This window comes from Ursus arctos, unplaced genomic scaffold, assembly GCF_023065955.2.
Source record: "Ursus arctos isolate Adak ecotype North America unplaced genomic scaffold, UrsArc2.0 scaffold_20, whole genome shotgun sequence".
NCBI lineage: Eukaryota > Metazoa > Chordata > Mammalia > Carnivora > Ursidae > Ursus > Ursus arctos.
The window spans coordinates 46,609,029-46,636,642 of NW_026622875.1; the positions used below are offsets into that span (position 1 = coordinate 46,609,029).

At 40.3% G+C, this 27,614-nt stretch overlaps 1 protein-coding gene across 4 annotated transcripts in view; it reads right to left on the reverse strand.

The window, feature by feature from the left end:
* Nucleotides 1-27,614, reverse strand: part of GASK1A (golgi associated kinase 1A) — a 121,099-nt gene that overhangs the window by 62,630 nt on the left and 30,855 nt on the right. For 3 of the 4 annotated variants that reach the window (XM_044383326.3, XM_048216039.2, XM_044383325.3), the window contains exon 2: nt 15,497-15,577. In XM_044383326.3, the coding sequence (XP_044239261.1) occupies nt 15,497-15,532 (36 nt within the window). In that variant the 5' untranslated portion in view covers nt 15,533-15,577. Of the gene's footprint in view, nt 1-15,496; nt 15,578-25,365; nt 26,205-27,614 lie in introns of those variants that run through there. The other variant, XM_057316108.1, reaches the window with a different exon arrangement.

Below are 27,614 nucleotides of genomic sequence, written 5' to 3' on the forward strand. Positions count from 1 at the left end.
GATCTATGGCTGTGTGCTTATGGTGTCTTTAGGGCCTCCTACCTTCTGACAGGCTCTAACTCAACCAACCCCTTGCCATAGGCATCTCATAAACCTTATCCTGAGCAAGCCCCACCCCACTGTTTTTCACTACCAGCTGATCTCTCAGTGTGAGATTCATGAAACTATATTTCTTACCAGAGTCCTTGCTTTCCCTCAGAGATGGTTGCCTATCTTCTTGTAGTTTTCCTGAGCAATATGAGGACAGATGCCAGGACTCACTTATTCACAGGTGTAATCCTGGTACAGAGAATGAGCTTAATAAATGTTTCCTGGGTGAACTAATGTTAAAGTTCTTGAATTGTACAATATATACCATATCTACTGATTGCTAAAATCACTTCACTCACTCACTTTTTTTTTTATTTGACACAGAGAGAGAGAGACAGAGACTGAGAGAGCACAAGCAGGGGGATTGGCAGGCAAAGGGAGAGGGAGAAGCAGGCCCTCCCACTGAGCAGACAGCCCGATGTGGGGCTCGACCCCAGGACCCTGGGATCATGACCTGAGCCAAAGGCAGATGCTTAACCTACTGAGCCACCCAGGCGCCCCACTTACTCACTTCTTGATTCAATATTTATTATCTCCTAGGTGCCAAGAACTGTGTAAGGGGCCAGGGTGACAAAGATAACTGGAACACAGTCCTCTGCCCACAAAAATCTCCAGATGACAGAGAGAGTGTGTGGAAGTGAGTAATATGACTAGAACTATCAAAAAGAAATGAGCAGACTGGGGCGCCTGGGTGGCGCAGTCGTTAAGCGTCTGCCTTCAGCTCAGGGCGTGATCCCGGCGATCTGGGATCGAGCCCCACATCGGGCTCCTCCGCTATGAGCCTGCTTCTTCCTCTCCCACTCCCCCTGCTTGTGTTCCCTCTCTCGCTGGCTGTCTCTCTGTCACATAAATAAATAAAATCTTTAAAAAAAAAAAAAAAAAAGAAATGAGCAGACTGCTCTTGACACATGGAGGAGGAAGAATGAAACCTGCTTGAACAGATGAGCTAATACTTCCAGGACTTGTGGCCAGCTGAGTGTTTAAGATGAGTAGCAGTTCTCCAAGTGAGCAATGGAGGAAGGGAAGGCATTCTAGTCAAAGGGAACTGAATGATGTGTATGGCGTTGGATCTGTACTTCGCAGAGCAGAAAATTGTGTTTGTGTCAGACTTGAAGGACACAAAAGGCCCATCTGCATGGAGGCATGGCAGGAAGTAATAGGGAAAAGCCTTCAAAACTGTCCTCCCGCCAAAAAGTAATTTCTTTCTTGGCAACTGGGAATATTTGAAAACATTGTCAAAACAACAGCCTCTTTTCTTCCTCCCTGGCAATCTTTTGGCAGCTATGCCTTCCTGACCCCTCCTCTGTTTCTCTGTCTCCTCTCTCTATTTTCTAACCAACTTTCCCTTGCTCAGTCTCAGAATCCCTGCAAGAGTCAATAGGAAAGTATTGCTACCCCAGGTTAAGAGGAAAAAAAGGACCTGGAGTGCACTATTTCAGGACCACAGTGGTGTTGGGTCTGTGTACCCACCCACACATTAATAATGCCTATCCAGACCCTTGAGGCCCTATACACACCTGGAAATAAAACCTCAAAGTTTAGTAGGCAAACAAGGGAAAGTGGATAAATCCAGAAGCACAGTATGAAATGTTAAAATATGCCTCTCAATAACGGACAAAAGAGACAAACATTAGTCAAGGTACACTCTACATCTGAAATTAATGGTGTACTATACGTTGGCTAATTGAATTTAAATAAAATTTTAAAAAATAAAATATCTGAAGAATACAAAAACAAAGTCGGCCTAATGGATCTATATATAATACTGCAGAGTATTTATAAAATAAATGTTCTTTTGAAGTCTGGAACATTTCCCAAAATTGAGTATCCAGTATGCAGTATCAAGATATTTCAAAGGACTGAAATCAAACAGAGTGTATTCTGTGACAACTATTCAACCAAGCTAGCAATCAGTAACAACAGATAATGAAAAAATTCTCATGCATTCAGAAATTGAAGAATATACTTTTAAATAATTCGTAAGTCAAAGAATATATCACAATATAAATTAGAAAAATATTTTGAAATTAATAAAGTAGAAATGAGTAAGTATCACTTCTCCAGAGGTTGAATAACAATGAGTTTTTATATACTGCATTAAAAATCTTTAAAAAAACATAAAAGAACTCAGTGGATTGAAAGGCACATGATGTAAAAACAAGTTTTTCACAATAGGAATTAAAATTAGCAAACTAATATAGAAAGACATTCAGCCTACTAACTATAGTAACAAAATATAAAATGTATAAATAAAAAAGAAACAAGTCACATTTTATGTCAATTAAATTTAAAGTATTTTAAAAATACTTTACCTACTGCTGGTAAGATTAAAATCAAGTACTATATTTATACATTTCTATTAGCAGAGTAAATTAGTACAATCTTTTAGGACAATATGAAGGCATGTTTTTAAAACAAAACTGATCATGTCTTTGGATTTGGTTAGTGTCATTCCTGAGAATTTATCCCAAGGAAATCATTCAAAAGAAGGGGGAAAAACTATATTCATGGCTCTGTTGACAGTAACATCATTTACAAAGCTCACAAACAGAAATTTTCTAATGCTCATTAATGAATTTCAATAAAAATGAACTACCACCTACTGGATGGATGCTAGAGAGGAAAATATGATTAAGACATAGTCTCTACCTTAAAAACATTCACAACTTGGAGAGGGGAGTAGGAAGGGTACACTCACTGAATGACAAACAGTAATCATGAAGAGTATACAGATCTGGGGAAGAGGGAAAATGCTAAGACAATAATAATGGAAGAAAAGCAGAATATAACCTTTTATCTATTATAATTCAATTATATATATGTATGAACAAGGGCTAACGATGAACATAGATAAATAAAAATTAGAAGGTACATTTTCCTTTACATTTTACTTAAAATAGTTATAATTTATTTGGAAAACAGTGTAGCAACTTTTTAAACTGTCCTATGATAATATTCATAATACATGAACAACAGTCTCATAATCAAATGAAAGTGAGACCCAAGTGTACTGTTTCAAATCAATTCCATTTTTAGCAAGTCCAAGTAGCTATCATCTCATTGGCACATTTGCCTATTTCAACAGTTGGCTCTGCTACATACACACTCAGATCCTCACATGTATTTTCACTTATGTACCGTCAGTTTCCAACCAACACAGTGCTCTATAACCTTCTTCCTCATACCCAGGCTGTGATCAGGGCTACAGCTGCTTTCCCCAACCCTTATTTCTCTTACTTCCATTATTTTCTTAAAGTGTTCTACTCTGAACCAGAAAGGCCCTTGAGCAAGATCTTCAGCTGCTCCCAGTCCCGAAGGGAAGGTAGACAGAGGCTATGATTGGCCCTTCTGTAGGTTCCATATGTGGGAGCTGGATCAAGGGAGGTGTTTCAGTGGCATGGGTCCAGGAGCAGGGAAAAGAGAAGTTTCGGATCCCTGACCTCAAAGAACCTAGCTTGGGGCACAAAGCACCAATAGGGGTACATGAATAAAGGAGGTGGTACAACCATGACCATATGCAAATGTTCTGGAGTCTCACTTTCTGGGTTTCAATTCCGACTTATCAATAAATCCCAATGTATTCATCTATGAAATGGTGGCAATAATAACCCTTTACCTCACAGAACAATTATAAGATTGAGATGAAGCATACAAATCCATAACATAGTACCTGGCTCATGATAAACGCTTAATATTTCAATTATTGCTGAGAAGAAGACTTCCTGCACAACCCTGTCCTCCAGAAAAGGCCCTTTATTCACATAAGGGAGACATCATAACATCATATGGGCCTCAGTAGGAAAGGGTAGGGGATGCTAGCAATTTGTTCTGAGCATTCTCCAAACATGCCCTTCCACCTCCCCTTTGCCTGTTATGCACTACACCCCGCAAGGATACTTAAGGCTACCAATGGCAGGCAGAGTTGCTGATTCCATCACAAATGGACATCTGACATTGCAGCCACATAACCAGAGGCCATTCCAGGGGAGCTCCCAAACTTAGCCCTGTCCAGCCACCTGTGCCTTGACTCACTCTCTAAAGCAGCCCGTCTTTATAGCACCCCCTTCACAACACATTCACAGTTCATTTAAGAGCATATCTTTACTGAATGGTAACAATCTAGGAGATACAAATTACACAGTTCAAATAAAGCACAATAACACAATCTCAATCAGCACAGGTGTTATGCAAGAAGAGCCCTTAATGGTTGCAATCACCCCTCTGAAAATTTTACACGCAGCCCAGCTTCTAACTCCTGACCCTCTGTCCAGTCACACTACTTCTTTCTCCAAGGTCTCATAGAGTCCCCTTTAGCCTCCAGGGTCCCAGGAAAAGGAATGACTTTCACTTAAGGTATTTTGACCACAGGACTGACCAATTTTCCTCAATTGCTTGGCCCACTAACCTGACAGGCTCCTGATTTCATCCATAAAGATGCAATCTAATGCCCTGCAACCAAAAGGCAGTTTGTGGACTGGTGGCCAACTGTGAACTGTTTCTTACAGGCCCACAAGTGCAGAAATTGAGAATAAATGTTTTTAAAAGGAATAGAGCAATTTGACAGAGCCAAGACATCCGAACATATGATCAGTCACCTCATACAGGGTTTACACCAGATTTGAGCTCATAAAATGAATCGCATGTAGCATGAGTTGTGGCATAAGTCATGTGCCACTGCAGAAGCATTTATTCATCAATGTAAGATTGGCAGAGGGATTGGAGAACTAATCCTTTACTACAGGTTGTCTGAAAAGCACCAGTCTAACCTCTCAAAGAAATTTTCCAGAGCTGACCCAGAAGAGCTTATAACACTGGTTAGCTATCTTTTTGACTTCACAAAAGTTTAAAAAACACGAACGGTCAGGAGAAAAGGCAGAAATATAGCACAATCATCTTTTTATTTTTCAATAAAGAGCATTAAAAAACAAAGCAGAACTACATCAGAAGTCTGTAGTCCTCACGATTATTTCAAGAAAGACTAATTTAATGCTAAAAAGGAGAAAGGACAACTTCAGTGTAAGTTATCAAGAACTGTGAGCCATCATGTGTGAACATATACAGCTCCATCTATACATGGAGATTTCCACTACATAGTCCTCTTTTCGCAGACTGGTAGAAATGTTGTCATGGACTTGCACTGGTCCACAGACTCCCATTTAGGAAGCACTGGTCTATCTAGTTTTCCTAACTCCTGTTTCATTGACCCTTAATTCCTCCAATGCCCGAGTGACCTTGCTTCCTCTCTCCAGGAAGTTTGGACCCTTAGCATGGTATACCAGTTTCTCAGTGATCTAGGATGCTGTTCACCCCTCCAACATTAACTCTCGAGATAACTCCAAGCATTGTGCTAATCATTTTCAGTTCCCTAGCATGTTCAAATGACCCAATATGCCCCAGACATAAGGAGTTCCATGCAGGCTTGTAATTACAAATACATGAGATTAACAGAACTCAGTGGGACTAGCTTAAGGTACAGGTCTTCTTTATCTCCTCCTTGGTCTGGTTATTTCCCTCTCAATATGCGGATATTAAGGATAAGCTCCCTTCTCATCAGAAACCCAGGAACGGTACATAGATTAAATTACTTATCATCTATCACTTCCAATGTAGTTACCACTCAGGCCACAGGTACCACAGTCCAGGCAGCAATCTGGCCCTCCAGAGATGAATCTGTGGATTAATGCTCCCTATTCTTTGATCCCCAAACCTCTTCACTGTTTAAATAAACCTGGTAACTCCACTAGCAGGCTCTTTCTTTTCTTAGTTCACAGTTTCTGTCCGCTACGCCACTTCTCTTAGTGGCATTATTGCTTTCAGCTACCAGACATTAGGTTCTGAGTTCACACTCTCTACCCTTGGATAAAGTGGTCTCTCAATAGGTTGTGACTCTCCGGGCTCAAGGTCATCAACATCTGGCTCATTTGTACTTTTCTAAACCACAGCTTCCAACCAAGCATAACCTTTGGTTATAACAAAAGAAGGTAGTATTTGCAAGATACAAATAAGAGTGAACAAGGGGGGGCGCCTGGGTGGCACAGCGGTTAAGCGTCTGCCTTCGGCTCAGGGCGTGATCCCGGCGTTGTGGGATCGAGCCCCACGTCAGGCTCCTCCGCCATGAGCCTGCTTCTTCCTCTCCCACTCCCCCTGCTTGTGTTCCCTCTCTCGCTGGCTGTCTCTATCCTGTCGAATAAATAAATAAAATCTTTAAAAAAAAAAAAGAGTGAACAAGGGAAAGGGAGGTAACCTATCACACTATTTCCTAAAAATATCATCTAGAAGCAGCCAACCTATAAAGGATTATACCTCTTCATAATGAAGCTACTCTACTCTGTTATGGAAGGAGGGAGAGAGAGACAGACAGATGGAAATCAGATAGCAAATAAACCTTTGGACCTAGAAAAGATGTACCATATAGAAAAACAACAAATTGACTTTTTGTTTAATAGATCAAACTCCTGTGAAATGTCCCATGAAGCAAGTGGCTAGTATCCCACTGCATGGGATAGCCCTGCTAAAATCACCCCTTGAAGAAGTACAACTGAGGACCAGTTTCCCTTTACTACTAAGTTACAGCCTCTTATATGGTCAAGCCATAAACAGCTCTCTACAAGGTCCATTTCTTAAAGCAACATCTTCAGTTTCTGTTGAAAGCTTTCCCTTCTTGAGTGGAGTGAAATCACTCACTTCTATCATTCCTATAGCCTACACTCAAAAGGTCATGCCATACATTCATTTACAGTGGAAACATACCCAAACTTCCTGATCTTTTTCATCTATCCATGTGATTCCTGTTCTTGAGAAGTGACAACATGGTTGCAATGAAACACAAATCTGAGTCGGGGTGGGAGGAACCTCCCGCATATGATTGAGTAGTAAGTGTGGCCATCTACAGAAAAGGTAACAATTCAAGGTGGAGGAGGGTGCATGTAAGATAGTGCAAAGGGCAGTATCAAAGTTGCAAACTCAACAGGCCTATTAAAGTCCAGGAAAGATCAAAGGAAAGGAGAGAGAAGAAGTGAGGGCATCTGAGAAAGCAGAAAGAGCAAGGACTTTAAGGTAGGAAGTGAGTGCGTGTGTGGTGTAGAGTGGGGAGAAAGAACTGTCTGGAACACAGGGAGCCCTTTAGGGGGAGGCAAGAGGTAGGACTGGATTGGTGTGACCAGGCCAAAAGTGGAAGGGCCTAATAACCTGCACTTGGGGGAGAAGGGAATAGAAAATATATCAGTAAAATTTCTATCTTACTGGAATTAAGCTAATACACATCTGAAGTAAATTCTGATAAGATGTATATGGTAAGTCTTAGAGCAAGCCACTAGAAAAATAACTCAAAACATGGTTTAAAAAATCATAAAAGGAATTAAAACGACCTACTAGAAAATATTCACTTAATGCAAAAGAAGTAAGTAAATTAGGTACAGAGGGACAAAAAACACGTAAGACATATATATAGAACAAAAAACAAAATGGCAGACATGAATCCAGCCATATCAGTAACAGTATGTGACTGGATTAAATAACTTAATAAAAAAGCAAAGACCGTAGGACTAGATACAAAAATAGATCCAACTACATGCTAACTTCAGATTCAAAGGTACAAACCGGATGAAAGTAAACAGATAGAAAAAGATATACCATGAGAGCAGCAATTGTAAGTGAGCTGGAGTGGCTATACTAATATCAGAGAAAACAGACTTTAAGATAAAATATGTTACTGGAGGTAAAAGGGATATACTAAAATGACGGAAAGGTGAATCTATCAGAAAAAGATTACTATTATAAACATATGTATACCTAAAAAAAAAAGGTCCCAAATATATGAAACAAATACCATCAGAATTGAAGGAAGACTTATAATAACAGATAAAGATGTCAGTACCCCACTTTCAATGATAAATAATACTTACCAAAGATCCGGAGGGAAACATAAAACTTAAACAACATTACGAATATAACAGCTATCTACAGAACACTTTACTCAACAACAGAATACACATTCATCAAACATATATGAAACATTCTCCAGTACAGACCCTAATGCTAGGCTGTGAAGCAAGTTTCAGTAAATAGCCAATGGATCAAAGAAGAATTCTTATGTGACATTAGAAATATAAGATGAATGAAAATAAAAACACGACATACTAAAATTTATGGGATACAGCTAAACAGTGTTTAGAGGAAAGTTTATAAATGTAAATGCCTATGTTAAAAAAGAAGAGAAGTCTCAAATCAATAACCTAATTTCCACCTTAAGAAAGTAGAAAATTACTTGTTCTGCACAGGAGCAAACTACTTACAAGAGCAAATTTACAAGAGCAAGCCACACCCAAAGCAAAAGAAGAGAATGAAATAATAAAGGTTAAAGAGGAAAGAAATGAAATTTTAAAAATAGGAAAGAAGTAGAAATTAAAAAAAGACCCCAAAAGTTGGTTCTTTGAAATGACTGACAATACTGAGAAAGATTTACAAGCCTGACCAAGAAAAAGGAGAAGATTCAAATATTAAAATCAGAAATGAAAGAAGTAACATCACTACAGAAAAAAAAAAAGATTGTAAGAAAATAGTATGAATAACTGTCAACAAATCTGGTAACTTAAACGAAATGGACTGATTCCTAAAAAGACGCAAACTACCACAACTAACTAGAAAATCAGAATAGACCTCAACAGGAGATTGAATTAATACTTTCAAAAATTCTCACAAACAAAACCCAGACCCAGATGGCAGTGAATTTTATCAAACATTTAAACATAATCACTGTGAGGAGCGCCTGGGTGGCACAGCGGTTAAGCGTCTGCTTTCGGCTCAGGGCGTGATCCCGGCGTTCTGGGATCGAGCCCCACATCAGGCTCCTCCGCTATGAGCCTGCTTCTTCCTCTCCCACTCCCCCTGCTTGTGTTTCCTCTCTCGCTGGCTGTCTCTGTCTCTGTAGAATAAATAAATAAATAATCTTTTTTTAAAAAAACATAATCACTGTGAAGTCTATCAAACATTTAAAGATTTAATACTAATTATTCACAATTTTTTTCAAAAATATGAGGAAGGAATACTTCCCAATGCATTCTATGAGGCCAACTATTACTTTGATATCAAAACCAGACAAAAACAGCAGCGCCTGGGTGCCTTAGTCAGTTAAGCATCTGCATTTGGCTCAGGTCATGATCCCAGGGTCCTGGGATCCAACCCTGCATCAGGCTCCCTGCTCACTGGAGAACCTGCTTCTCCCTCTCCCTCTGCTGCTCCCCCTGCTTCTGCTCTCTCTCTCTCTCTCTCAAATAAATAAATATAATCTTTAAAAAAATAGACAAAAATTATAAGAAAACTACAGACCAATATTTCTTATTAATATAAATGCAAAAACCCTCCAAAAAAACCCACTAGCAAACTGAAACTAGCAACATATAAGGATTTATGCTATGACTAATTGCAATATCCAAGTAATGCAAGATTAATTCATCATACAAAAATCAATCAATGTAACATATCACATTAATAGAGTAAGTGACAAAAAACACATGATCACCTTAATAGACACAGAAAATCAGTTCACAGACTCTAAAAAACACTAAAAAAAAATTAGGAATAGAGGTAACTTTCACAACCAGATAAAGAACATTTATGAGAAAACCACGGCTAACATGATACTTCATAGTGAAAGACCAAATGTTTTCCCCCTAAGATCAAAAATAAGATAAGGATGTCCACTCTTGCAACTTATATTCAACATTTTGCTGGAAGGTCTAGCCAGAGTAATTAGGCAAGAAAAAGAAGAAAAAGACACTCAAACTGTAAACGAAAAAGTAAACTCTATTTGCAGATGACATGATTCTGTGTATAGAAAATTCCAAGGAGGAGCGCCTGGGTGGCGCAGTCGTTAAGCCTTTGGCTCAGGGCGTGATCCCGGCGTTATGGGATCGAGCCCCACATCAGGCTCCTCCACTATGAGCCTGCTTCTTCCTCTCCCACTCCCCCTGCTTGTGCTCCCTCTCTCGCTGGCTGTCTACCTCTGTCAAATAAATAAATAAAATCTTAAAAAAAAAAATTCCAAGGAACTTCACCAAAATTAAAAACTTTTGTGCTTCAAAAAATATTGCTAGGAAAGTGAAAAGACAATCCATAGAACGGATGAAATATTTACAAATCACGTATCTGGTAAGGGTTTAGTATTTAAAATATGAGGAGTACTTACAACTCAAAAATATAAAAATGAATAACCCAATTTAAAGATGTGAAAAAGATGTGAATAGACATTTCTACAAAGAAGATACACAAATGGCCAATAAGCACATGAAAAAATGCTCAACATAATTAGTAATTAGGGAAATACAAATCAAGACCACAATTAGATACCACTTTACACGCACTAGGACGGCTATAATAAAAAAGATAGACAACAATAAGTATTGGCAAGGATGCGCAGCTCTTGGAACCTCAAACACTGCTGTGTGAGAAATTTATTTATTTACTTATTTCTTTTTCAAGATTTTATTTGTTTATTTGACAGAGGGAGAGACAGCCAGTGAGAGAGGGAACACAAGCAGGGGGAATGGGAGAGGAAGAAGCAGGCTCCCAGCAGAGCAGGGAGCCCGATGTGGGGCTCGATCCCAGGACCCTGGGATCACACCCTGGGCCGAAGGCAGACGCTTAATAACCGAGCCACCCAGGCGCCCCAGAGAAATTTAAATGGCTTAACCACTTCGGAAAAAAAAAATTGCCATTCCTCAAAATATTAAAAGGAAATTAACATATAATCCAGCAAGTATATAATTACAGTATGTACCCATGAGAAATGAAAACATGTGTCTGCACTAACACTTGTACGCTAATGTACATAGCAGCATTATTTATAATGCCCAAACAGAGGAAACGACCCAAATGCCCATCAACTGATGAATGAGAAGCAAAACGTGATATTACTCATTCAATGGATATTATTCACACATAAGAAGGCATGGGAGTACTGATTCATGTTACAAAATGGATTAACCCTGAAAACATGTGAAGTAAAAGCAAAAGACCATATATTGTATGACCCCATTAATATTAAATATCCACAACAGGGAGCACCTGGCTGACTCAGTCGGTGGAGTATGCAACTATTGATCTTGTGGTTGTGAGTTCAACCCCCATGTTGGGTGTAGAGATTACTTAAAAATAAAATCTTAAAATAAAAATATAAATATAAATAGGGATGCCTGGATAGCTCAGTCATCCGACTCTTGGCTTTGGCTCAGTTCATGATCCCAGGGTCATGAGATAGAGCCCCATGTCAGCTTCGACTCAGCACAAAGTCTACTTAAGATTCTTTCCCCTCCTCCCTTTCCCTCCCCCTCGACTCTCCCCCCCCATTCACCCTCTAAAATTAATAAAAAATAAGTAAAAGATTTTTTAAATAAATAAATATCTACAATCAGTGAATCTATAGAAACAGAAAGTAGATAAGTGATAAAGGGAGGGATAAAGAGTGACTGCAAATGGATACAGGGTTTCCTTTTTGGGTGACAAAAATGTTCTAAAAGGGAGGGAAAGGGAAACGGAGGGATAAAGAGTGACTGCAAATGGATACAGGGTTTCCTTTTTGGGTGACAAAAATGTTCTAAAAGTAGATTGTGGTAATGCACAATTGCACAAGTCCATGAACATACTAAACACCATTGAAGTCTAATTAACATAGTGTTATACTAGTTTTAGGGGTACAGTATAATGTTTCAGCAACTGTATACATTGCTCAGTGCTCATCAAGATAAGAGTACTCTTAGTCCCTGTTATCTATTTTAGCCCTCCTTCTCTCCCACCTCCCCTCTGGCAACCACCAATTTGTTCTCTGTATCTAAGAGTCTACTTTTTTGTCTTTTTCCTCTGTTTATTTGTTTTGTTTCTTAAATTCCACCTATGACTGAAATCATACGGTATTCATCTTTGTCTTATTTCATTTAACATTATACCCTCTAGGTCCATCCATGTTGCTGCAAATGGCAAGACCTCACTCTTTATGGCTGAGTAATATTCCATTGTATATGCATACCACATCTTCCTCATCCATTCATCAATGGATAAGCAATTAGGTTGCTTGTGTATCTTGGCTACTGTAAATAATGCTGCAGTAAACACAGGGAGACATACATCTTTCCAAATTAGTGTTGCTTTGGGTGGGGGTTAAATATCCAGTAGTGGAATTACTGAATTACATGGTAATTCTATTTTTAAGTTTTTGAAGAACTTCTATACTGTTTTCCACAGTGGCTGTACTAGTTTCCATTCCCACCAAGAATGCAAGAGGGTTCCTTTTTCTCCACGTACTCAGCAACACTTGTAGTTTCTTCGGTGTGTGTGCGTGTGTGTGTGTTTAGCCATTCTGACAGGGGTGAGGTGATATCATCGTGGTTTTGAGTTGCATTTCCCTGATGGTTGATGATGTTGAGCACCTTTTCATACATCTGTTGACCACCTGTATGTCTTCTTTGGAGAAGTGTCTGTTCAGGTCTTCTGCTCATTTTCTAATTGTATTATTTGTGTGTGTGTGTGTTGTTCTTAATATATTTTGGCATATTAACCCCTTATTGGATATATCATTTGCAAAAATCTTCTCCCATTCTGAACTGTACACTTTAAATGGGTGAAGTGTATAGTTTGTAAGTTGTACCTCAATAAAGCTATTTTTTAAAAAAGGACATGAGAGCCAGTTTCGTACATAATTTTAATGAATCAAAAACCATGAAATCTATAGAAACCCATGAGTCCATAGAAAAAGAAAATGTGCAATTAACAGCTTTTAAGATGACTCTTCAATCCTTATTTTGAAAACTGGTGTTTAAAAGTAAAGAATCAAGGCTTCTCCTGTCTCCCCAGAATTGATTTTGAGGAATTTTAAATTTTATTGCTTGTAATATTATTTTAGCTAAGTAGGAAAATATTCTTATTTTTGAGATGTACCCTAAAGTGGAGGAAAACCCTAATATCTGTAAGCTACCTTAAAGTATGTCAATACAAAAAATTATTTTAAATTAGTAATATGTTAATTATCACGAAAAGCCAAAATAAATTTTGTATGTTCTGTTGGTTAATGGACAAGATAATACTACACAGAGCATATCAATTTCGTAAAACTGGGGAAACTGGAAAATCGTGATCACACATAACCAGTATTTAGAAAAATTTTTCCATATATCCCGAGGGATGAAAGCATCCCAGTGTGTGCAAAACTGAAGCAGGTTGTTGTGTTTAAAGGGACCGGAAGCAATGAATAACAGACCAGTCAGAAAGGGTGTGATCAAGTATCCCAATATACTCCCTGATGCTAGGCACAGAGAACACACATCTTCCATTTTGATGAAATGAAAACAAAGGAAGAGAAAAAGTTATAAAGGGCATCCTTTGCTTAACTTACCTTTTGGGGCCAGCTCTCCTGCTCCTCTTGCTTAGGGCTCCTTGCCTGGCAACCCTTGGCATTGCCATTCAGGGTCAGCTAATAGTTATAAGAAAACCCTTTAACCTCTAAGGGCCTAGGCAGACACAAGTAGCAGAGAGGCCTTACCTAAGAAGGCTACAGTCCCATAACTTTCCAGCATCAACCCCTGTTACAAGGCCCCATAAGCAGGCTCCAGGCTGGCCCATTCCTTCTTGGTGAAGTACGCAGCCATGTCTTCAAAAGTTACTGATTCCCAAAAGACAAGTTCCTGCTGTGTCAGGCCTCAGGACTTTGGTGATGGTCAAAACCATCGCCAAGAGGCATAGGAAGGGCATCTACAATGATAAGTATTTAGCACTGGGTCCCTCATGGGCCAGAGGGGTTTTTGTGTGAAATTTGAAAGGTGTGGAGGCAGAGGATACAGAATAACAGGCAGACAGCCAGGCAGAGTTCAGCACACTTCTCCAGTTAGAACCAAATACATCTTCATTATGAGCTTCCAAACATACATGATCCCAAAATACATTACTATATATGAGCTGGACTTGGGCCTGGGTCTGAAAGAACTTATATAAAAGGAGAATTAACATATAACTGGATGTGGCCGTCACCTTAGCTCTAAGTCCCTCCCCACCTTGCAATGTATTTGGATAATTATTTGGGCTGCTCATTTTACTTGCATTTCCCAATTCTGCTTTTGTCCCAGTGCCTCCCTCATTTTTGTCTCCTTGCCCCACTATCCTGGGTAAAAAGCTCTCAGATCTGTCTATCACCCCCCATCCCCATGCAAAGATAGTGAGGAGAGAGAGGCATAGGAAAATACTGCCTATTTGGGATAAGCTAGAGAAAATCTGCTTTTCAAAGAATACCATGAAAAGAGTGAAAATGCCACACACTGGGAGAAGACATTTCATAATACATATACCTGACAAAGGATTCATATCCATAATAAAGGACTACAACGTGGAGAAAAGAAAAGACACACGACGTAATAAACAATGGGGAAAATATGTGAACAAGGACTTCACATAAGAAGATATCCATATAACCAATAAACATTATGAAATAATGCTCCATATCACTGCTTATTGGGGAAAAGGAAATTTAAAACCTCAATGAGCTATCAAGAATAAATGTCAAGAAGCTTTGGCAAGGATGTGGATCAACTGGAAATCTCATATATTGCTGGTAAAATTATAAACTGGGACAACCGTTTCAGAAAATTGTTGGGAAGCACCTACTCAAACTAACCAAATATGTATGCCCTGTGCCCTAGCAAGTTGACTCCCAAAGGTATAGCCAAGACAAATGAGTGCATGCACCCACCAAAAGGCATATACAAGAATGTTCACTGCATTCTTATTCACAGTAGTCAAAATCTGGAGACAATCAAAATGTCCAGCTACGTTCTACAAATGAGTAAATAAAATGTGGTATAACCATATAATGGAAAACTATTCAGCAATGAAAAAGAACAAAGTACTGCTATGTGTGAACAGGGGCGAAATTCATTGACATAATGTTGAACAAAAGAAGGCAGATACAAAAGAGTACATGTTGAATGACTCCATTTATATGCATTCAAGAACAAATAAAACTCATCTATGATGACAGGTCAGAAAAATGGTCAACTTCAGGGTGGTGCATAAGGTAAGTCTTTTGAGATACCAGTAATGTTCTATGTCTTAATATGAGTGATGGTAATACAAGGGTATGTATTTCTAAAAAGTGAGCTATACAGTTCAAATTTGTGTCGTAAATAAGTTATACCTCAATGGGAAAGTAAATTTATATATTTTTATATATGCACATATAAAAGTATATTACATATATTTTTATATATGCATGTCTACTTACATATGCACATATAACTTACATAAATGTATATTTATATTAAATGTACGTTTGTATATTCATACATGAAAGTACACATGCATATATAAATAAACATTTGTATATATACACATGTGTATGTGCAGAGGTAGAGGAAACCCAGCTTACCTGGGACCTGGCTATTAAGGACATTGCTGTCATCATCTGCCTTCTTTTATTCACATCTTGGGGAATAGTAAGTCTCAGGAGCTGACGGTAAAGAAAGAAGCATTAGTAACAGTAACCCTACTGACCACAAATCTGTACACACATCTGACCCCCATTTGATACTACGTGAACTACTACTATTCATCAGTTACTACCTTGTATCAGTGGTAATTCTCATCTCACAGTGATGAAATAGCAGGCATAGAGGGGAACACAGTAAGGAAACAGAAATCTTCCCAATAATGTGTGATAAGAAGGTGTACTGAGAAAACTATAATTTTTGGTAATCCAGAAAAGATATCATAGGAAAAAGGACAGAAAAGGAAACTAGGGTAGTCAGTGGATAGAATGTGATGGGCTGAAAAGAAAGCTGGGGGTCCGGTTAAGATCTCTAGAATCCACACAGTACAGTTAGGAATGTGTTATGTACAAGGAATCCATCAAGCACCATAAGATCTCCAGATCTGTTTTTCCTCTTACGTTCTTTTTTTTTTTTAAGATTTTATTTATTTATTTGACAGAGATAGAGACAGCCAGCGAGAGAGGGAACACAAGCAGGGGGAGTGGGAGAGGAAGAAGCAGGCTCATAGCGGAGGAGCCTGATGTGGGGCTCGATCCCAGAACGCCGGGATCACACCCTGAGCCGAAGGCAGACGCTTAACCACTGTGCCACCCAGGCGCCCCTCCTCTTACGTTCTTTAAAATATTAGAACAGGACAGTTTTATTACCTAAATAATAAGGCAAAATGAATTTGAAAAGAGTTTATTAGGAATATCTTTGTGTCTCCCCACTATTACTTTCTATCTAAATACACAAAATGATTATAAGATCTTTGTTCAAGTTTATGTGTTGGGGGTAGGTGGTGAGAAGAAACACACTACCATAGTAAATAATCCATCAAGTTCATGACATATCTCAAATACTCCAAGTTCTAAATATTATAGTATAAGGGAAGCAAAGCAATTTCATTTCTAAAATAGTTCCAACTCCCTTTCTGGGTCAGTTAATAGTGCATCATTAAGAAGTAAGCCTTCTGCCATTTAGTAGAATGAATCAGCATTAAAGGTAACACCTGAAATTCAAATAGCTATCAGGTCAGAATTATTTAACAAACACAAGAGTGCATGCACTTGTAGACCTTAAAAACAACTTCCATTTCAACTCCATTCCTGCAGTTTGCTATAAGTCTCAGGGTACTACAATAGCACCCGACAAAGACTTCAGATAAACAGTATACTGCCCATTCCTCCTCTGACTCTTCTTAGTGAATCCAGAAAGTCATCCATGAAGGTAGATGAAGCTGAGGCTCTCAGAGAAACAGAGCTGTCAGGAGAGTCTAAAAACCATATTTTGGAAATTATAGGGATTTCAATAAGGAAAAAGAGAAGTTATAAGTGCAGGATGTATGAGAAAACACAATGCAAACCCACACAAGTAATACTGCTAAATTCATGGATGGTTTTTGTCCCAGGGTAACAAAAAGAAGTGGTTCATACTGAGTAAATAGGTGCCCATTGTAGTTGTGTGCTCTAGTTCCCTTAAATCATGCTGTCATTCTATTTTTGTAATAAATGTCCCTTACAGTGGATACTTAATAATACTGACATGTGAAACAAAAGGACTGAAGCAGAAAGGTCTGATCTGCTCAGGTGACAATCTGTGAAAAGTAAATCTTCTGGAAGTAGAACAGCATCAGAGACCACCCTACAAAACACTCCCTCCTCCTTGCCTATGAGGAAAACCGAAACTATGGAGTTGAAGCATAGATAACAAGCTCGGGTTGAAAACAAATCACAACCCAACACACTTCACTAACAAGGGGGACCAATTTTTTAATCTGATTGTCAGAAACCCTAACAATTAGGTTATGACAATGACAGAAAGTTAAGAGAATGTAATGAGAAGAGTGACAAAGGATATGAAAAGGTCAAGAAATCTCTCCGTATATTCAATATTGTATATATGAAATTGTATGCTGAACACTGGACACCTACCAGGTGCTTAGTGGATAGGACTCCTCATGAGGGTTTTAAACATTCATGTGGGACAATCCAAATCCCGGGCTCCACATTCTCCAATTTGTGGACTAAGTAAATAGCCTCGACCCTGGGGTAAAAAGACCCAACTATTTCAAATTCTCAAAACTTTGCTCTATGCGGAGTAATAAGCTTCCAGATTGGGTTTACCCAGGCCAGGCAGGTAAAGTAAGTGAAGGACCACCTGAAAAGCCAAAGAGCATTAAGATGTACACAGGCCGCGGGGTAGGCCTGAGGTCTCCACAACTGGGACAAGAGGGGGCTGGAACGACAGCGAAGTCATGCTCTCTATTGATAGCGAAGACATTTAAAACTTTTTGAGGACCTTGGTGTCAACACTCGAATCTGTGTCAGTGCCAGAATCTGAACAAGCCACAAGCTGTCGTGGCGACGAGAAACCGGCGGGCAACACCAGCGTTCCGGGACTGTCAGCGCCGCTCTAGACAGAATTGAGTCGAGCCCAACGGGTTGGGTGAGGATCCCAGTAGCAGCAGTAACCGCGCCCATTTCCCGCAGAGTCCCTCCCATCCCCCTCAGGCCAAGTCAGACCCGCTCACCGTGGGCTCGGGGTGGCCTCTACAGCTTTCTAGCTAACAGGTTTGAGGTACAATTCCTGGTCCTCACAAACCAAACGCTCACGCGTTAAAGACAAAAATGGCTGCGCCGGAAGTGCGTCATCACACTGTCCTACCAAGCTATACTGTCTCTGAAATTCTCTCTAGTAAATTTGGAGGATCCCACATCTTGGTGGTTCCCCCCTTCTAGTTTCCGAGAGACACACCTGAGGAAAATGGAGGGCAGGCGAGGAGGTAGCCTCCTTCCCTGCCTCCTGGTCTGAGCCCGGGAACCCGGATGGAGTTCATCCAACTCACTGTCCAGAAGGAGGCGGAGCCTAAGGCTAAAGCAAGAAGCAGGGTACTATTCCATTGGCTATCAGGTGAGGGGGCGGGGCCCAGCCAGGCCAATGAGCAGTCTGTTCCCCAACCAGACGGGCCCCGCCTCTGCCTGGCAGATTTCCCACCTGGAGGTGAGTCTCTTCAGAGCCTGGAAGAGCAGTCAGCCTGGTGGGGGAATCTGAACAAGGCTACGGGGGTGGCCTGGATGGGGTGGGGACTTCAGAACAGAGGAGCCTCCAAAACGTTTGCTGAATGAAAGTTGAGAAATAGAGTAGTGATCTTATTGTGTACCTAGAAGACCCTCAGGATGTCAAGAAGGCGGTGCTTTTTGGTCCTGCATAATAGGGAGAGCCACTTGCATGAGGGAGGGAGGGTCAGGAGCAGGACAAAGTGAGTCTAGGCCCCAGATAGAAGACTACATACCTGCATACCTTTCTTAGACTATCTTGATTGGTTCGGCAAGTTTCATTTGTCCACCACAACTGGAAGTCCTCATTCACCTAGTTCCTACCTAGGCTACTGTAATGCCCACATGGGACTCAAAGTTTACAAGCCTTGTATCTCACACTCACGCTCAACCATTGTCTCCCACAAAACGACCACACTGCCAAGAAGGCTGGATCCAGAGGAACATCCAGCTCTCAGCCATACCCTACTAAGGCCAACAATTCCCTAGAATTGATGAGAACCTTGCTTGTGTGGAACCTAGATCACATCTCTTCAAGGTAATTTAATCTCAAGTCCTCAATGGTTAGCATAACCCCAGACCTTTATAAGAGCTCCTCTGATCACTTCCAAAAGATCTTTAAATATGGGAGAGCAAGGGTTAGGATCCCACTTCCCGTTCAGAAGAAACTGAGTCATCACAAGGTACATGGCTGGGTAGATATGCCAAGGCAAGATCAAAAGTACCTATACTATAGTGGTTAGTATAATATTCATTTAGAAAAGCAATTTAGTTTCAGCAAAACATCACTGTCCCTAACATTAAATTAATGCAATTTGAATATTGAATTTGAATGTTCAGTTACAATTGTCTAAGTAACTTACAAACATAAGGAATTTATATCAAACTTTAAGAACACACATATCTAACTGTTTTTACACATTTTGCAAATTCTTACCCATCCAATTGCTTAAAATATAAACCAAATGAGCATATTTTTAGCCATTTAGAGACTACCTGCTTTGCATAAACCATGAAACTGTACCTAACATCAGCTAGCCATAGATGAGAAAAACCCTGTGGCCATAAAAGATTCCAAACCACTGCTGCCCTTCAAAGCTCTCTGACCCAGAGACTCCCACCTTGCTTCTGAGCTACATTGCCTAGACAGGTAAGCCTCCTTTTTAATTGTCCCCCACTCCCCCCTTCAGAATTCCCTTACCCTCTTTCCCTGTTGGGCAGTCCCCTTCTGTAAGGATTTCTCCTCTTCCTGGTGGAAGTCCCCTTCTCCCAGTGCAGGTGCTACCCAATAAAGCTTGTTGAACAATAATGCCATCTCCTGGTCTTCTTGTCTCCTTCTTTCTTTCCTTCCTTTCTTTCTCTTGTCTTTCTTGATAAGCCCTGAAATCCTGAACTTACCATGGTATTGAAACAATATAGATCGTTTTGCCTCTTCAGTTCTCTAATACCATTTATTTAACACTCACTACATCATGACTAATGTCATTGCAGCATCATGCCACCCAGAAATACTGGCTTCTAATGATACTCTCAAAGTTGGTTCCAATGACTGCAAATACAAGTCTTACAAAGAATATGGAGGAAAATGTGAATTGTAATGCATTTTCTGGGCATGTTAAATCTACCATTTGGAATGTTGAAGCATAATCATTAAATAACATGTTTTATGGTCATGACTTCTCTTGAACTGTTGTCTCATGTATTTGGGCTGCTGTAACAAAATACCAGAGACCGAGTACTTATAAACAATTCTATTTCTCACCATCTGGAGGCTGAAAAGTTCAAGATCAAGGGACCAGCATGGTTGAATTCTGGTGATAGCCCTCTTCCTGGTTCACAGACATGGTCTTCTTACTGTTTCTTCAAATGGTGGAAGGGAGCTAGGGAAGTCTGTGGGGTCTCTTTTATACGAACACCAATCCCACTCATCAGAACTCCGTCCTCATGACCTGAGCACCTCCCAAAGGCCCCACCTCCTCATACCATCACATTGGGATTAGGATTTCAACATCTGAGTCTTGAGGGAGACACAAACATTCAAACCACAGCAACTGCTATAATCACTGTGTTCCTAGAACATGACGTCTTTCGATGTTGATCACACCTCTCCTTTCCACACACCACCACCAGTGGGGAGGATAATCAGTGGACCCATAAGCAGAGTAAGAAGAGCAGTTCAATTTACCTAAGAATGTCCATCCCCATCCAGCACGGCTTAAGACAGACCCAGGACAACATGGCAACACTACATCAATTTATTTTTTTAATGTATTTATTTGAGAGAGAGAAAGAGAGAGTGTGTGTGTATGAGCAGGGGGAGGGGAGATAGAGGGACAAGAGCCCGATGAGGAATTCAATCCCAGGACCTTGGGATCATGACCTGATCTGAAGGCAGATGCTTAACCGACTGAGCCACCCAGGTGCCCAACACTACACCAATTTAAAGATGAGAGGACATCTATCAGAAAGCCTGTTGAAAGCCCTCAGAGGATATAGGAGTGGCTACTCCCACAGAACTGCCTGACAAGTGGTTCCAGAGCCTGTAGAGGGTGGGAAGTGACCATCCTGGATGCCAGCAATGGGGGGACACAAAATAAAGGACATTTGCTGCTGCCTCCATTGTCCTTGGGTGTTGCAGACATAGACAGCATTGCAGTAGGAACACAGATGAACAAGAGCGGACGCAAAGGCCCACATGTAGCTCATACCCAAGGGCTGGCAGGGGATCCACAGTAGCCCGAGCCCTGAATTCAACCTGTGAGTGACAGAGCAAGTCACTGTCAGCGCCCAAAATCACTGTCACCATCATTCTGATGGCCCAGTCTCGTGATCTTGTGAAAGAAAAACCATGCCAGCCACCCTCCCAAAACTGAGGCCCAGCCATAGAACCCTGGCACAACCATATACGTGTGTACCTGGTCAACTCCACACACTGGGTAAAAGGTCAGAGAGTGTCCCAAAGAGGAGAAACAGAACCCAGGGCTCACACATGTCACAATTTATCCTTGTAGTATCCCATTTGACAGCACTATTGGACCCAGCCACCCTCCGGAACCAGCGGGTGACATAAAAATGTAGAGGAAGGAACACCAAAGTGTAAGAAGCCCTGCATGCCCTGAGGTGGGACCCTGTTTTCCTCTGCCTAATGGTGGTACTGGGCATGTATTTAAGCGCATGGCCAGAGAGTTGCACAAACCATTTCATCACAAAGGCCAGAAGTTGGTCACATGACCAAACATACCATAGGAGAAACTGGGAAATTTAGCAATTTCTATAAGAGCAAAGGAGAATGGAGACTAGGAGATGAGTAACAGTCTATATCATAATCATGGTAAGTTAGGATGAAAGACCAGAAAACTGAACATTTAGCTTTTCCATATCATATAGTGAAAGACAGCAAGAGAGAAAGGTGACCATTCTTCTGGGAATAGCCAGAAGAGCCCATCTGGCACCTCAGTGCCCATTAGGAAAGAGCATCACCTACACAGATACAATCTCATGGATGTGTGACATGCCAAGTGGAACGAAGGCAAGATTTCAACTCCCCGGTTGCCCCTTAGGCCAGTTACTCTTGTCGTGACACATTGATGACAGGTAGACAATGTCTAGCCTATATGAAAATGCAGTTCATACCCAAGGGCTAGCATGTAGCTACAGTGACCCGAGCCCTGAATTCAACCTGTGAGTGACATGAGCGACATGTGGTTCCAGAAAATGGCTCTGAGGTCAGTCAACCAGTAATGTCACACACTCCAATCCCTTGTCAACCATTTGGTGCTTTTTCTACACATTTCCCCATATTAATACACACGCACAGAACATATAGAAGGTCTGATCTCTACCTTCTCCACACACTGAAAAAGGCCCTAACTCTGTGTCACTAGGCAAATGTTCTCAGGGAGAAAGTCGGGGTGAATGTGAAATTCATGGTAAGTGCCTCCTCTTTCTCAAAAATCATCCCATTGCACTAGTTGCTATGGAATATCTGCAAACAGTTGGTTAGTGTTCTTTTTTTTTTTTTAAGCGCGGTCCACTTTGAGAAATAAAAAATCAAGAAATCCATCTCTTCTCAAGAGGTAGAAAACTGAAGAGGATGGTCCAACCCTTATAACAAAAAATAGCTGGATTATCTGATAATTTCCTTTGAATATATTAGAGAGTTGAAACCTCAGGGCAAACAATTTACCTAAAATCTAAGCAAAGACAGTCACGTTGATATCAACATTTTTCTCCAACTTCTTATGTGGACGACATCTGTCTTTTGAAAGATCTTAAGTCCTTTTTAAAAATATTTAAAATTCAGTGGATAAAAATGTACATGATATTAATTGACCATAAAAAATAGCATTGGTAGCCTAACGTGAAAAAAAATTCAATATTACAATTTATATTAAAGAAATATTTTTAAAAACCCTCAAACCCTGAGGTTCCACTTTACACTTATTAAATAACAATCTCTGAAAAGAATTGTAGGGGCGCCTGGGTGGCTCCGTTGGTTAAGAATCTGCCTTCGGCTCAGGTCATGATCCCAGAGTGCTGGGATGGAGCCCTGCATCTACATCAGGCTCCCTGCTCAGCGAGGAGCCTGCTTCTCCCTCTCCCTCTGCCGCTCCCCCTGCTTGTGCTCTCTCTCTCTCAAATAAATTTTAAAAAAAATCTTTTAAAAAACTGAATTGTAATATCCACTGCTGGTTGCAAACAAATACAAACTCACTACATTGCTGGGAAACAGGACAAATTGGTATGAACTTTTATAAAAGCTATTTTATGACGTTTCAAAAATAAAAATCTTCATGCTTCTGGATTTGTATTCTCATTCCTGACACTTGATCCCAAGGAAATAATACAAAAGAAGGAAAAGAGCTACAATCCCCTAGTTGATTATAGCAACATTATTATTAACTGCTAACAACAAGAATTATCCTAAATGTCCACCAAATAATTTCAAATAACAAGAAGTTACTGCCTATAGGGTGCGGGACACTGTGATGGATATCTTGAATTAAAAAAACAACAACAACTAAGACAAAGTCACTGCTCAAAAATTTAATTTAACATTTGATGAGGGGAATAGATAATAAAGGTAAGTCTACTCACTGACAAAGAGTAATCATGAAAATCATATGGAAATGGGAGAGAGGAAAGTTGCTTAAGATAACAGTTATTTAAAAATTAATTTGTTATGATTAAGATTATAAAAATTGTGTATACATATGGGACGAGGAGTAAAAGGAGACATATAAAAATGAAAGTATGATCTCCTGAGATAGTGAGTTTACAGGAACATTTTGCCTTCATAATTTGTGCAATTCTGTGATAATTCTTCTCATTGGTATTTAAGAAAATTCATACCATGTGAACAATCTCTGAAGGCTAAGCCACATGTCACAGATAAATAAATCTGAAAGGCAAACACTCATTTAATGACACAGATCATTGGCAAATATTAGTGTAACCTTTAGTGAGTCCAGATGGCCACTTTCTCCTTTGCATATAAGCCTGGTGATCGTAACTACTTCTATGTGTATTAAATCCTAATTCCACATACTCATTAATATGCATGTCAATCTCCAGTAAACATCTCCACCCCAGCTTTGTCGCTAGTGACTCTTCCAATGTGAATACAATGTGCTCTGGCCCACAATGTTGCCATCTGTGTACCTGTTTCCTGACTATAGGTTACTCATGCCCTAGAAGGTTCTTTCCCACATGCCCAGCAACTATAAAACAGCTCTAGCCTGAGCAAACGAGATCATTTTCTGCCACCTAGTGGACTACAGCTATACCTTCTAACAAGGTTTGAACCTCAGCCTTGGGGAGAAACCTCCCTTCCAAGTTTGTCCTTCCTTTGGTATCTCCATCAGTCTTAAGGTACCATATAGCATCCTCTTACATCTTATAGGCTATTCTTTCATCATAGCTTAATAATTCTTTTTATTGGGGCACCTGGGTGGCTCAGTCGGTTAAGCAGCTGACTCTTGATTTCGGCTCAGGTCATAATCTCCGGGTGGTGAGATCAAGTTCCTGCTTAAGATTCTCTCCCTCCTTCTCCCTCTGCCGCTCCCCATTCACTGTCTGTCTCTCATCCTCTAAGATAATAATAATTAATAATAATAATAATTCTTTTTATTAAACTTCCCTTGTTTAAATTCTGTTGGTGTCTGTCTCCTAATTGGACACAAACTGATACAATCCTCGACAGTATCAACTATACAACTCCATTCATTTATCTCCTCTGAGGATATTACAACTTCCTGACCTATCCTGCTCTGAAGAAGCTTACCACTGCAGAGTTGGAAATGATACTGAGTAAACTGGAGGGAACATAAAAAAAGAAAATACAAAACAACAATAATAAAAACCCAGTACGTAAATTTTAAATAGAATTAGGCTTTCTTCAAGAGAACAGAGAGGAAGGAGGCTCTAGTGAGAAAGGCAGCATCAAACTGATAAGTTTGAAAAGGCCTTACGGGTAGACAGGGTCAAAGAAAGGGGAAGAGGTGGGTAGAGGAACCTGCGAGCGGAAAAGGCAAGGGCGCAGAGGTAGACTCTGAAACAGTACGTAGCGCAGACAGTGAGCGGAGAGGAATGGCTGGAGCCGAGGGAGCACTCCGGGGCGGGGCAGGAAGTCCAGTTGGATTGGGACAATCAGGCCAAGAAGAGGAGGGCCTGCTAACTGGCACTCAGGGGATACATAAACCAACAATTACATTTAAACTTTCTCTCCAGGAGGAATTCTCCAATGGTGAATCAAATTGGAGTTCCAAATGAAGACTTCGCACATTCCTGACATTCAAAGTGTTTTTCTTCAACGTGGAGCCTCTGGTCCTGCCTCATCCTGAACTCTTTGGGAAACTCTTCTCCCACTCCTCGGGTTTTGCCTAAGGGTGGCTCCATTGATGCAGATTGGAGCTGACTTTCCGCTTGAAGGCTTTGCTGCCATCCTTCCGCTGATAAGCTTTCTCTGGTGCTGGGGGAGATGTGAGTTCTGAGTGAAGACTTTCCCACGCTCCTTGAAAGGGTAGGACCTTTCCCCAGTGTGTAGTACTTGGTGGCAAATGAGCTGTGAGTCAAACTAAAATCTTCACCGCATGCATTACCTGCACGGGATTTTTCTCCAGTGTGTAGAACAGAGGTGATCTTCCGACTGACGGCCTTGCTACAGTCCCTGTATCTGAGAGGCTTCTCTCCGGGGTGGGCTTGCTGGTGCTGAGTGGAAGCTAAAGTCTTTGTCCCACTCTTTACACTCAGAGGGCTTCTCCCATGGTGGATTCTCTGAGTGTGCAGAGCGGTGGGAGCTGCAGCTAAAGGCCCTGCCACAATTTTTGCACACGTAGGACTGCTCTCCTGTTGTTGGTCCTCTCAGGAGTTACCCTGCTGGTTACAGGTGGACGCATCTCCTCCTTCAGAGACAGTTTATAGGAAATCTCTTCACCTAGAAACCGCAGATGTGTTACATGATACAAACTGATTTTTTTTTCTTATGTGGATGACATCTATTTTCCACAGGAATTTTCTTGTTATCTACTCCCTTCTTTGCTGAAACTCTTTTTTTTTTTCATTCTATCCACTCTGAGATTTCCTGAATGCTTGTCTTATCCTCTGATTCGTAAGTGACTTGAAAGCTAGGTCCCTGAAAAGGTCTCTTAGATGTTCTCCTGAAACTAAGCCACAGGACTTGCTTTTCTCAGAAATGTCTTCTTTGCGGCCAAAAGCTCAAATTCAGCTCTGATTTCACAAGCTGACCATAAATAAATAAATAAATAAATAAATAAATAAATAAATAAATAAATAAACACATACATACATACATACATAAATGTAAATTTCACCTCATAGCCATGTTAGAGAGGGAACGGCATCATCAAGGATATGACTGTATCCTGTAAGTATGCAGCTTTTGTATATTTACAGATTTTTTTCACAGAGAATAGAGGATGAAAAGAGCCAAGGAAAAGTCCTGGGACCAAAAACGGAAGGGGCCTATGTCTGATTTTATGGAGAGAGATGCAAAGAGCACAAGAAAATTATGGTTGGTCTGAGAAGGTAACATTGTTGATAACAGAAATCTCATATTGGGAATGGCCTGAGAAGATTAAAACAGAATGAGAAAGTGAAGAAGCTACCGTCTTGGGGGAGGGGGCAGTACAAATTGAATGCATTAATAAGGAGATTAACAATTAAGAAGAAAACAAAGGGGCACCTGGCTGGCTCAGCTGTAAGAACATATGACTCTTGATCTCAGTGTCATGAGTTTGAGCCCCACATTGGGTGTAGAGATTACTTACATAAATTTAAAAAATTAAAAAAAAATTTTTAAAAGAAGCAAGAAAAATTAAGATAAAATTAAGTGAGACTCTTATTATTTAATCAAGTATCAAACAAAAAATCAAATAACTTGGCTAGTCCAGGTGAGGGGTACGTGAACAATGTGTAAACTCATTAATGCTATCAGGAAGCTTGCCTGTTATCTGGAAACGTAAGTAACACACAAAATTAGAGAAAACAACATTGGGCCAGGAGAAAACAGGTCAAACGTGCCAGCTACGCTGACTAATTACTGGTCATTGTAAGATAGCAACATTTTGCCATCATGGTTTAGTTATAGGACATAACAAAAATACCACAGACTGGGTGACATAACAAAAATTTGTTTTCTCACAGTTCTGGAGGCTGGAAGTCCAAGATCAAGGTGCCAGCAGGTTGGATTCCTCTGAGGCCCCTTCTTGGCTTGTCGATGGCCATCCTCTTGTTGACTCTTCACATGCTTGTCCCTCTGCACATGTGCACTCCTGGTATCTGTGTCCTAATCTCCTCTTCTTATGAGGACACCCATCAGATTTGATTAGGGTCAACTCTAACAACCTCATTTTAACTTAATTATGTATTTAAAGACTCCGTCTCCAAATATAGTCACATTCTAAGGTACTGGGGGGTTAGGGCTTCAACAGAGAAATTT